At 29.2% G+C, this 13,899-nt stretch overlaps 1 protein-coding gene across 1 annotated transcript in view; it reads right to left on the bottom strand.

The window, feature by feature from the left end:
* The window catches only part of Neto (Neuropilin and tolloid-like), a 228,289-nt gene that overhangs the window by 118,832 nt on the left and 95,558 nt on the right, over positions 1-13,899 (bottom strand). Inside the window, exon 2 of the mRNA XM_088191360.1 lies at positions 12,659-12,960. Within this exon, the coding sequence (XP_088047486.1) occupies positions 12,659-12,695 (37 nt within the window). The 5' untranslated portion in view covers positions 12,696-12,960. The remainder of the gene's footprint in view (positions 1-12,658; positions 12,961-13,899) is intronic.

The raw sequence follows: 13,899 nt of genomic DNA, 5'->3' as shown, positions 1-13,899 counted from the left end.
GACTTATAAAGGTTAATAATATATACACAGAACTTATTTTAAAAATATTTTGGTGCGACTAATAATAAAATATTAATTTAATAACTGTCATATTGACATAAAACTTATTAATAAATAGTACATAAAAACAATAAAAAATGTAGTTTCGTTTTGAAAGTATTTTGTGAAAAATGTAAATAAATAAAAAAATACATAAAACTTATTCTAAATATTAGGTTTCATGCCTATACTATTAAAACTACGTCAATTATCTCATCCTCAGATTTTGTAAAATCCTATAAAATTTATTTATTTCAATTTCTATTTTAAACGTTTTTTTTCTTTACATTTTTCTCAAAATGTATACTTTTACTTATACATATCTTGGCTTAGTTGGATATTAAATTGTGCCGCTATTTTGTTTCAAAATGGCGACGAATAAAAATTTAAGAAATCCTAATTTCGTTAAATAAAATTACTGAAAAAAGGAAGAAGAAAATGGCGGCTATTAAAAAAGTCATAAATAGTTAAGAGGTAAAAAACGATTACAAAAAATAAATGTTTAATAACATATATATAATAAAAAAAAACACCCTTGATCGTGTGTTTTTTTTTTACTACATATGTCATTAGAATATAACATGAAGAGAAACGGACTAAGAAAACTACCTTGCAAGACTCTAACTGGACTCTAGTATCATAATTTATTATTTAGTGAAAAACATATGTTTGGTATAAGATAATCAGGGGCTTTATATTTAACAAATGTATAGTTTGAGTAGATGTGCCATAGCATATCGAATGCTTTTTCAATGTCTAAAAATATTTTAATAATAAATTTTAAAATATGTCTGCCTGATTGATTTACCGTTTACAAAGTTCAGTCCACTCAAGTGACTTTTAAAAACATTTCGTCCTTCAATAATAGTTCTAATAAGCTATGTATGTATGTATCTGAATATACATGAAACACAGTCACAAGCACGTGATAACATAACGGTGTGTGCGTGATTCGCGTTATATATACGATCCATTCAAGGACCTAATCTAACTTTCTTCCGTAAATCCAGTCCTCGGAGAGTTACCTCATGACCTCTCTTTTTCGGGGAAACGTTGTCACACTCGGATGCCGTACATACTTCATCCCCCTTTCGACACGTAATCCTGTTTGTCGACTACGGCAAACATCCGACGGTGACGTGCTCGGCCCAATTATCCTTCTACATCGCAATTATGTCGATGCAAAGTTTCCCTCTTGACAAACGTATTTCTGATAAGTGAAAGGATAAATGAAACGGTCTCTGCACAAGAGGGTCCACAGCGTTAAGAGAAAAGGGTACTCATGTAGTTATTCAATTAACATATCTAAATCTTTTCCTACATATTATATTGACCACAAAATTAAATTAAATACGAATATATAGTATTTTAATGATATCATTTTTCTTTCGCTCTGTAGCTTGAGCTTCAATATTGAGCATCAAAGAAACAGAGCGCTTATATATAATATTAAATTTGGCTCTAAAAAATTCAACAATCATTTCATGATATTTGCAACACGTTTAAAAAATCAATGACCGCTTTGATTTTGTTTATAAAAGGTCACCCGGGAGACATACTTTTGCATTAAATATGGATTTTAACTATTGCTCTACATAAGCCTAATATATCAACAATGAAAAGAATCAGTTCACATCGTAAAAATATGTCTATGTATTTATAAGCTTCCAGATACTTTTTTTAAAAATCGGGGTCAACTTTGCATACTTCATTAAATCATGAAATAGATTTAACGTATGTAATCAATTTTTTTTAAATATGCATCGTATTTAACTCCATATTTGTAAAAGATTTTAGTGTAAATTCTGAATCTGTTATATATTATACATTTTAGAGAGTATATTTCTCTTAAATAATACATTTAAAATAATAAAATTATTGATTCTGATCGTCTTTAATAAATATAATAAAAAAATATTCTTTGGAATAAAAAATATAGATAATGTCTATATACAAGAAAACGAATAATATATAACTTAAATTCTAACTCGAATGTTTAAGATTTATTTTTACACGACAGTTAAATATTTTACATGAATCGCTGACTAAACATCGATTTATCAGCCGTAAAAGTAATGTGTTTAGAGGCATAGTTTCGAGTTTCAAACGTACAAACATCCATTCCTAAGATCTTCTAAATTGATCAATAAATAATCTAATGTGAAAATAACGTTTAAGAATATTTTATAAAAGGTGCATATTTTTTATACTAAATTTTTACTGATTCAAATACGATTTTTTTATAACAATAATTCCATTATTAATAAAAATCTTTTACAACAGTTAAAACTACTTAAAACATTTTTAAAGTCGTCAAATACTTTTATAATATCACTAAAAAGATAATAATCTGTATGATAAAGGTCAGATGAATACTGTGAATTTTTAATTTTGCAACAGTAATTTGTAAAGCAAATATGAGGTGTCTCATTAACGTTTACGGTTAATTTTCAATGCATGGTTTTAATTTCTTTAAAATATAATTTTGCTACGATAGTCTCTCATAGTTTAAGAAACGATCGATAAATAAATTTACAAATAAAAAAAAAATATTGTCACTATATTTTTTTCTGGTTTCTAGCCCTTGCCATGTTATCATAGAGAATCCATTTCTTATCACAGAATTTAAAACGAGCCCTTTTTTCCTATCGGTCAGTTTGTGCGGTACCTATTTAACCTATTTCCCCACCTTTTCTAATCATCTAAAATTAAATCATTACAGATGAAACCTCTCAGTAAACTGAGAGTGACAAAGTAGTTGTTTATGGATTAGCTTAAATAGTGTATATCAATATATTTTCATTAACTTTAAATAAAAATAATTCACGCTACTGTTTTTCAATCTCAATATATCCTAATTTAACTTTTTCTTAATTTCATTGTAAAAAAAATCTAGTTGTTCCATGCAGCCTATTTATTAAATGTAATTCTGTAGTCACTTTAAATAAAGTATCTCACTTAGTCACTAACTGTTTGTAGAAGCCTCTAAACATGGTTTCATAATTTAACTATTTTATTTTAATTCAATAAAATATTCTCTATTTTTCAAAGTGCACTTGTAATAATTTGACAAAGTGCGGCTTGGAAAAATCTGGATGGATTTCAAGAAAGTCTGGATTGAAGCCAAATATAATTTTTTAAAATCATTTGAGTTTTTAATAAATTGCCTATTGATGTTACTCACAATATGCTCAACATTTTTAACCATTGTTCTTGTAGTTTAAAACAACGTAACAACAATCATACTTGAGTTATATACTATAGGCTAATATAATAGTTACAGCCTAATTTTATTTATTTTAATTTTGCAAAAAAAACTTTTTTTAACTTCAACATTAATCTGGCAATGATGACGTATACTGTATCCTTTAAGTACAGATATAATGTTATCGCCCTATAAAAATAATTAAGCATCTGATTTTATAACAAAATAATGTATAATCCACTCTACCTTAACCCCTTTCTGGTCATGCCCGAGCTAGCTCTGAAATTTGTACTTTTTAAATTCGCAAAATAATAGAAAATATATTAGTATTTTTAAAGGCTTTACAACAGTTGAATTTTTTATAACGCTGCATAGAAAAGAGTGGGTCTATGCCAGATGCTTTTTAATCCGTTATAAAAAACAACTGTGACCGGAAAGTCCACCAGTTTATTTTTTTCAGACTTCAATAGCAAAATGATGATATTCATGGATCATAAAATGAGAACAAAATATCGTAAAAAGCGTTACACAGAGCACTGAAGACACTATCGAAGTGTAACTGCGTAACTTCACAGCGAAATGCGAAGCAATAGGAGTACCACATCTTAACCGCCAATCTTGATGCTTATTTAAAAATTTTAATAGTTTGAAAATATGAAATTTATTCTTAGCTCATGGGCAGTAGGCCGGATTCGGCCCGCGAGCCGTAGTTCGCTGACCCATATCATAATGCAAAAGAGTCGGTAAATGAATACCAAATATAGTAATTAAACACGAACGTCTTGTTCTTAATTAACAAAATTAACATACATTCAAAAATGTATTTTAATTGTAAATTGTTAGAGCTTTGTAAAAAAAGCAATGCATGTAAAGATTATCTTTTTCCCTTCAAAGTGATAAATATTTAACACACAACACGCACGTTATACGCCTCTTGAAATTAGGTGTTGGATTATATTTATATAAACGCTCATCAAAGAGCGTGTTCCCATCAAATATTTACAAATTTCGTTTTATGGCCTTTGAGCATAAAATATTATTACACATTATATTTAACCCGTTTCGTTTTATGGAATTTGCACAATTAAAATTTAACGGGCCGCAAAAACGTGTTTAAACAAAAGCCTTATATATTTATCCTTATTAAAAAAACTATAATATAATATTAATAAAATATATATATGTTATTCATTAAAAAAAATATGTAACAATATTTTTACCACAAACATATTATATATTCATACTGTTGAAATTTAAGAAATGCCATTGAGGTTTTTAAAAAAGATTCTAGTATTAATGTTGAACACCTTAAAAATGCATTTTTTTTTTTAAATATTTTGCTATCCTTGAATAATAATAATTATTAATATTTTTAAATGTAACATTGATTTTTGGGTCGTAATAACTGTTATATAGATTTTAAAAAAAACAAAAAAATCACAACTTAGTTGAAAAAAATTCAACAAAATACCACAAAAACAACTAAAAATAGAAATTAAAATATATTTATCAAAGCAGTTTTTGTAAATATCTCTGATAAAATTGTTATTTAACCTAAACCGGAATAATGATTCAAAATAGCGGCTAAAAGGCTCTGATTGTTTCGACTTGTATTGAATTATCTGTGTCGATTTGAAGTGAACTCCACTGGTAGCAAACTCGAGTACCGTTAGGAGTCAAAATCTGCTGCATGCTAAAGTACAATCAACAAAGAAACGTGAAATAATATTTGGGATTAATTACATAATTTGTGAAAAATTATAATTTTGAAATTGTTATATGTATCAAATGAGTTTTTAACCATATGTTTTTTCATACATAGGTATATCCATACAATACTAAAATACACAGAGTAGAGCAGTACAGCGGCCCAGAATTAATGAATGTTTGTGCGTCGGCGGAATTTCCGTGCGATATATGGGCGAGTAGTGATGCGCGTTGGCAACATTTATAAACTGCGGCCGGTGTTGCCAGCGGAAGAGTCGACCCCTTCCCATTCCAGACAGCCATTGCCGTCGTACGAATTTTTATGGAATTACCACAATTATTTTTAAATAGGTCTAATAAAACAAGCTGTTAAAAACATTTCTAAATACCACTATCTTTAATTCAATTAATATTATCGCACGTTTAAAGGCAACGGGAAAACGTACTTTAGATACAATGCATATTAACTTGGCACTCTCGTTTCACGCCACTGGCGTCACACAACTTTTCGGGAAGTTCTTCGTCTGAAATATATTTCATAGGACGGCCGATCGGAAAGAAATCTACGGCCGTTGTAAATAAACACGTAATGCATCACGTCAGAGGCGCTAAACCTTTTTCGCTGGCTGAGAGCTCGTCTCTGAGTGGCTTTTGATATATCGACGCCTCGTGCTCGAGAGCTTTTGCAATCGTTTTAAAAACTTTGCGCAAAGTTGTGTGTTTTATATGTGTAATAGAAAAGTTCCGATGGAGATAATGTCGGTGTTATTTCGTGATTGAATATGTGACGTTTACCGCATTTTTTATGTGAAACATCTTTGAAACGATCCGTGAAAACTTTTTCAAAAAATAAACATATGTACGAGTATATTTACTGGGAATAAAATTATAATAATATATATTTATAATCTCATAAAGCTTCTTAAATGATTTTTTCATTGAAATGTCTTACAATATATTTTTAATGTTTTGATTATGTAAATCGCTTATAAAAAACTCAGAACACGTTCGACGCTAAGTTGATTTTTTCATTCAATATTGAATTGAAGCAGATATATAAATATATCTTTACTATGATAAAATACTCGTACATTAAAAGTATTTTATACTAATAGCTTTGTAAAATATAAACAAGCTTATGTTTATATATTGTAGTTAAAAGTGGCAGAGAATTTGATTTAATATATAAACAATTATGGTTCTAGGACACTAACCCCCTGGACATTTACCCCCCGGACATTAACCCCCCGTCAAAACCCCCCTGGACATTAACCCCCCGTACAAAAAACCCCCCGAGCAATTAACCCCCCGACAATTAACCCCCCGACAATTAACCCCCCGTGCCAATAACCCCCCTAACAATTAACCCCCGCCACGTATAAAGATAATACAGATATTACTTTACACGTTTCGTGATGCTCTGTTATACTTAATAAAAAATATATTAACACCATTACTGAATTTTAGCTGTATTATACATACATATGTATCTAGATAAGGGCTTCTTAAACTTTTTTCATTCACGACCCCATTTATGATTGTGAGCTTCTTCGCGACCCTAGATAAATATAAAATAAAGATTTATAAATAATTTGTGTTAGTTTATTGATTATGCAACAACATACATATTACATACATATGAAAAAATGTAGTTTTAGAATTTGCTTAGAAACATACAAAAATATAAAATTAAAAATTGCACAAAAAGTTGTAAAATTGTATTTATTATAGTTACAAAAATTATATGCCTTATTTATCATCAAAGCTGCATTTTTTGCAATAACATAAATAAAAAAAATATTGAGCAATATATATTGTCGCTGGAATATATTATAAGTATACAAAAATTAAAGGGAAAAATAGTTTTTTAATGAGACGGATGTGCTTGTTTTTTACTGCATAACAAATTAAATTTTGGTGCAATATTTGACACTGCTGGACGTAAAATCTCTGTAACATTTTTTAGCGATAAAAGATATTAGGATTTAATATGGGTTAAAGCTGAAAAAGTAATTTTACATAAAGGTGTTGAATGGCAGAATAACACTTAATGCCATATCAGAAATTGTGGGCAATTCTGTTTTATTTCCGATCCAGAATTCAGTCAAGGGCTTGTTTGGAAAATCTAGTTTTAAGTTTGAGTAACTCGAAAGCTCAACAAATTTTTCTTGGGCTTTATATGGCATTTGATCAATCTAACTCAAGCCATCAAAAATGGTTTTTGAATACAAGATACCTTTTTTAAATCAATATTTGATATAAAATATTTACTAAACTGTGTTTCTAGCGCTTTTAAGTGACCTATAATAAGTTTTATTATAGGTCACTTTATTATAGGTCACTTATAATGATTTTTCTCGATTATAAAATTGTTGATACTGAAAAACATTTCGAACGAATCCTTTTTCACCTTACTTCTCCAAGTGTTGATTTTTTTAATAAAACTTTCAAATTTATCATTTGAAGAAAATATATCGCAATTGCTTCTTTGAAGAGTAAGTTGATATCGTTTAATTTCTCAAAAATATCTGACAGATAACGCAGTTTGAATAGCCATAGGTCATTTTGAAAAAAAAGCCGCAAGATCACATTTTTATTCAGTTGAAAATATTTGATACTGCCCATTCATATTAAACACTATTTTATTAAAATAATGATCATTTATTATAAATAGTAACAACTTGTATAAAATACTCATCTTTATACGTGGCGGGGGTATCATTAAAAAACTATTTTTCCCTTTAATTTTTGTATACTTATAATATATTCCAGCGACAATATATATTGCTCAATATTTTTTTATTTATGTTATTGCAAAAAATGCAGCTTTGATGATAAATAAGGCATATAATTTTTGTAACTATAATAAATACAATTTTACAACTTTTTGTGCAATTTTTAATTTTATATTTTTGTATGTTTCTAAGCAAATTCTAAAACTACATTTTTTCATATGTATGTAATATGTATGTTGTTACATAATCAATAAACTAACACAAATTATTTATATATCTTTATTTTATATTTATCTAGGGTCGCGAAGAAGCTCACAATCATAAATGGGGTCGTGAATGAAAAAAGTTTAAGAAGCCCTTATCTAGATACATATGTATGTATAATACAGCTAAAATTCAGAAATGGCGTTATTATATTTTTATTATGTATAACAGAGCGTCACGAAACGTGTAAAGTTATATCTGTATTATCTTTATACGTGGCGGGGGTTAATTGTTAGGGGGGTTATTGGCACGGGGGGTTAATTGTCGGGGGGTTAATTGTCGGGGGGTTAATTGCTCGGGGGGTTTTTTGTACGGGGGGTTAATGTCCAGGGGGGTTTTGACGGGGGGTTAATGTCCGGGGGGTAAATGTCCAGGGGGTTAGTGTCCTGATACCACAATTATAACTCATAAGTAGCAATGCAAATAGTATTTTGAAGACCTTTTTATATGCTTATATCAGAAAAAAGTGGCTCGCTAATATTTTCTATATACAATTACAACTGTAAACAGGTTTAATAAATATTTCTTTAAGTTGTATATATTATTTCAACCCTATACATTCCATTTGCAAGTTCTCATGCATATGTTGATGCTAACTGATAATAGAATAGCAAATATAAATGCAGCTGTGCTTTCTCAAATCTTAAAATCCATTCTAAAAATATTTATTTCACTATCCAATTAAATAGTATTTGAGTTCAATTTCATCACATTAATTTTACAATTAACATAATGTCGCTTCAAAATATATTATTAAAAAGCATAAACCTGCTTTTTCAAAAAATTTACAACCGGTGCTTATTAAGTAAGAGTAACTTTTCTTTGTTCTAGAATTTCACTACTAAATGGAAGTCAAGACTAGATAGAACCTATGGTGTAATACCAAGAAAATTTATCATTGAAGAAATGAAATATTACCACTCTAAAGGTAATTATTAAAATATATTACTTACATACATCTATTTTCGTTATATGTTCGTTGCAACCCGATGAAACACATACGAGAAGCCAAGTATCGAGCAACAAGAGAGCACAGATTGGCGTCGGGTGGGCGGACAACTCGAAGATAAATGCTCGGATTACAGCCGGTCTAGGGTTCGAGCTAAAATCGCTCGCCATAATTCAAAAGGTGTGCAGCAATTCCGAAGAAATATGGCAAGTGTCGCAAATGATTCTACCTGCTTAACCCTGCACAACCCTGCCAAAGTAGTTCGAAGAATTTTCCGAACCCCGAAGTGGCGAGAAACAACGTACAGGAGCAACATGCAATGGATGAGCAACGATTTTGCTGCTGTCATATTAAAAATCAGAGTCAAACTGCATTAGAGGAACGAATTAAAATTGTACGTATATATACGCAAGAATATGTAATGTTAAAGTGTGCGTAAAGGTACATTAGGGAGGCTGTATTTTATTATTAAAGATTTAATTTATTTTTGGAAGAGGCGTAAATATGCTACATAAACTCAATCTATATAATTTGCATTAGAAAAGCACTCCATAAATCAAAACTAGAGAGAAATTGCCAATAAAAAATGACAAAAAACGCAGTATGAGAACTCCAAGAAGTAGACATTGCCACATATTTTTATAACAAATATTTTTTACAAAAAACGAATAAACCTATTCCTCAAATCATAGTACACGTATTACCAAACAATATATTTATGTTCCAATTTTTTTTAGTTTTGATTTTAAAAAATATGAAATTTTATATTAAATATAAATTGCAATCTAATAAAATCTTGAAAAAAAAAATTCACATTTTCTTCACTTCTTGGTTCTATATTATTTAACGGTTATTTAACAACGCAAAATAAAACTAGTGGTTAATATAACACTATCAATTTTCTGCCTTGGATCCTATCTGTGTGATTAAACATATATCTAAATAACTCGAGGCGAAACTGTATTTCAAATTTATATAAATAACTAATACAGTTCATGATCGAGTTTGCTAGGGATTAATCGTTAATCGGTTAAAAACACACAATTTTCCAAATCCGCATTATAACCCCTTCCCTGCCGCGAGGGCCTAAACTAACGAATACAAATTTTCGTTCGCTTTGAAAGTTCGTTATGTATTCAAATTCGGCGAAACTTTCTTGGCCGCCCGACGTGGAATTGTTGACGGGAAAGTTGGACGATTGTAAAATTGGAATAATGAACGTTCACGTTTTAACCCGTTGGCGGATCACACACAGGTAAAATTAATAAATAGTTTAATATAATTATTATTTGCTTAAAATGGCAATGATTTAATAACCGATAAAAAAAGCACAGAATTATTGATACTTTATGCTGAAAATGCATTAATTGTACGTTATTAGTTTTTAATTGTATATTATGCTAGAGTAATCGTTAATTATAAAGGAACACAGGGATCGAATTTTTCATTGACAAAATTATGAATAATATATATTTACTAAGTGTATCGCACACATTTGGATTTATACACATCACTAAAAAACTCGAGTCACTGTGAAGGTAGTCAATCGGCAATTGACTACCTTCATTACATTTACATTTTCCTTTGCCTGGCAGAGTAAAAATAATGTTATTGTTTATTCGTTTTTTTGATGTGGACCTTAATTCTGCGATATGCTTAGTAAATTTAAGCTTAGAGTCTAAATGTGAACCTATTGAAATTTTATTATTTATTTAAGTATTAAGTATTTGATACACATATTGAAATTTTATTATTATTTAATAAAATAGTTATTTAAGTTGTTGTAACAACATTAAAACTGCTTTAGTTATGACGGTTGTTTTGTCAGTATTTTTTTAAATAGAAATGGTATTAATAAATAAAATGAAGAGAAACGGCCCTAGAAAACTACTAATTTTACGCGGTATCGATATTTAATTACTAAGCAAAACAACAAAGATTTTATTTTCAAGGAATGAGCGTATTATGTGTTTACCAAAAGATCAGAGGCTTTATATACTATTTTAATATTTTCTGGGGTAAATCGTAGTGCCAAGTGGTGTCAAATGCTTTTTCTGTCTAGCACAAATAATCCTGTACTTTTTTTAATACTGAAATCAGCAGAAATGTTTTTATTTACTGTTAAGTTATTGAGTCGTTATATGCGTTCTGCGTTATTAAAAACAACTTAAACAAAAATTTCCAAAATTACTTTTTTTTGAGCAATTTTTTCTCACAAAAAAAATTTGGAGATGGCCTTTGAAGAAAAAAATTCGTTATGAGCTTTTTTACGGCCAATGGCCATTTGTCCTTGTTTGTCCTTATAGAACAAAAATTTACGTAATGGCAGAGATTGGTGGCAAATTAGTCAATTTTACGAATCACACATGTGACTTTTTATGCATTTGCGAGTGGATGTAATTTTGTATCAATATAAAGAACGTCAAAAAGGCACTAGTTAGGATTTCATATTTTCCCTAATTAGTTTTCGCTATGATATTTATAATTTTAACGGTTTTGACCATTGCTTTTTTATTTATTTTTAATTTAATATATACAATAACATACATAACAGATTTTTGCGTCGGAACGATATTTTTGATTGCTTAAAAATAGATGCAAAATAATTAATATCATTGTGTATATTTACTGTTTGAAATGTAAGCCATATTTGACATCGATTATGAATCGTTTCAAGTCAGCTCTTTTGTAATCTAAGATAATTTCAGAAATGATACCAGTGTTAAAAAAACACTAGAAGATCAATCCCCGAGATTCAAGAGTTATACTTGACTAAAGCAATGTCTAAAATTGATAGTGTCATGTTATTAGTAGGGTGATGAATTGCTGCAGAATGATTTCATGATCAAATCACCAGTTAAAATATCAAAGCTACCAATTCCAAACATGACATCAAAATCGCCCTTAAAGAAGTATACCTAACGGGGTTTCATTTCTACACGATTACTAATGTAATTTTAATTAAAAAATTTACAGATTTTTTTTTATAAAATTGACGTTGTGAATATTTTATAGCAAGTTTAATTTGCCATTTATTTTAAAAATCAGTGATTCAAAGAAAAAAATATTTTTTAAGTAAGAAATATTTACAAATTGAATAACCATTAGCGTAGCTATAATTTTGCGGTTTAAAAAACAGACATATCTGGTTTTTATCATGGAAAAAGTGTTGAAAACTATTAAATTAAACAGCTCAAGCACTTGCAAAAAAATTGCGTTACTTATTTATATTAAGATTAAAATAATGCTTTTACCATTTATTATATTGTATAAACGCGCAAACATTTTAGTGGCATACTTCGCACAAATAACCATATTAAAGTGGCGAATAAACCGTTCTTCTCAAATTACATCAAACCATCCACTCGCTGTGCAAATATTTTCTTAAGCGAGAGGCGCAGCCATTGTGTTTATAAGAGAAATTTAATAGCAAACATCTTGTTTTTCTGTGTACATCCAACAACAGATACGCTGAAACCCCATCATATACGAAATCATATATCTAAACGATCCATAAAACGACCGGTGTACTACGTCTGTAGCAAACGTTAGCGAACAGCAAAAAAACAGTAAATGCATCTGAAGTTTACGACCGAAAAGAACGATGCTGCCAATATTTTACCCAAATATTTTTAATACGACAGCTGCAAAATCGCATTCAATATATACATACTGGACCTTGCTTTTAGTTTAATGGGTTAGAAACATTCTCATAAAATGACGTACATATATATGGTAAAAATTTTTTAAAAAACTCACCTAAAACGAGGTACATCACTATCCCTGTGAGTAACATCTTCTTTGAATAACAACCGACGATTATAACAATTCTCTATTCGAGTTGAAATTTCTCAACTCAAACATCTTGAAGCACTCCGTTGAAAACAATAACAACAACAACACTAACAACACGCAATAACCATTAAAACTAAAAGTAAAACACAACTTAACCCACACAAGAAAAACAATATTATAATATATCGATCGTTTGATCAATTCACTACACAAAAGACACTTTTTATAAAAACACTTTTTTTTCACAGCTGGTTGACAACGATCACCTGAAACAAAATAAAAATAATTGATCGGATTTGTGTTATAGGTTGCATTTAAAAATATTCAGGCAAGTAATTTTTTTATCAAATTTCGCATTATGTATGTATGATTGGGGTGTGCGAAATTTTTAAATTCTTTTGTGTCTGCTTGAGTGGGTGTTTCCTAGACGGCCGTGCCAAAATGCAGTTGAAATATGTGGATATTATTTTTATTGGTAACCCGGTTGGAATTAGAAGCACGTGCGTTGCGAAAACCGAGCTATGCTCACGAATGTAGCTAGGAAATGTGTCACGAATACTACGAATATGAGAGGTGGTATCAAAAGTTAATCTAACTTAAGCTAGTTGTGAAGACGTAGGATATTTATAAGTATAATATTTATTAATACAGTAATATATTACACTCATACAATATATAAATCAACCTAAATAAATAATATTAATTAATTACAAAATAAACATATTGTTGTATTTATAAAAACAGGGTGTTAAAAATATAATATATTTTTTTAAATATTTGAAGTCAGAAATTTTATATTTACTATTTGTATTGCAGCTAAATTTATGCGTATCACAAAGATTACTATGTTTTTCAGTCAACTTAATATCTAAAAGATATATGAACCCTAATGTTAATAAATTTTCATTGTGTCAAGTTCATAATTAATGATTATTATGTATTTATAATTCTTATCGATTATCACAATTTGGGTTTTTCTATATTTAAGTATCGTAATTTTTTAAGTTTAAAAACAATATATAATGTAACTCCACTCCTAGCAAACGTATATTATTACCGGTCTAATGAGTTTTTTATATAAAAAAATATTTTTTATGCGTTTTTTCTTTTAATCATGGATTTTAGGGCCACAATGAAAGCACCCCATATGGACCATAATTCTGCGATATGATTAGAGTCAAAATATATACCCAGTTATTTGACAT

Source organism: Plectrocnemia conspersa, unplaced genomic scaffold (genome assembly GCF_051122295.1).
Source record: "Plectrocnemia conspersa isolate PC_06_02 unplaced genomic scaffold, ASM5112229v1 ptg000009l, whole genome shotgun sequence".
NCBI lineage: Eukaryota > Metazoa > Arthropoda > Insecta > Trichoptera > Polycentropodidae > Plectrocnemia > Plectrocnemia conspersa.
This window is presented reverse-complemented; position numbering and strand designations above follow the sequence as displayed.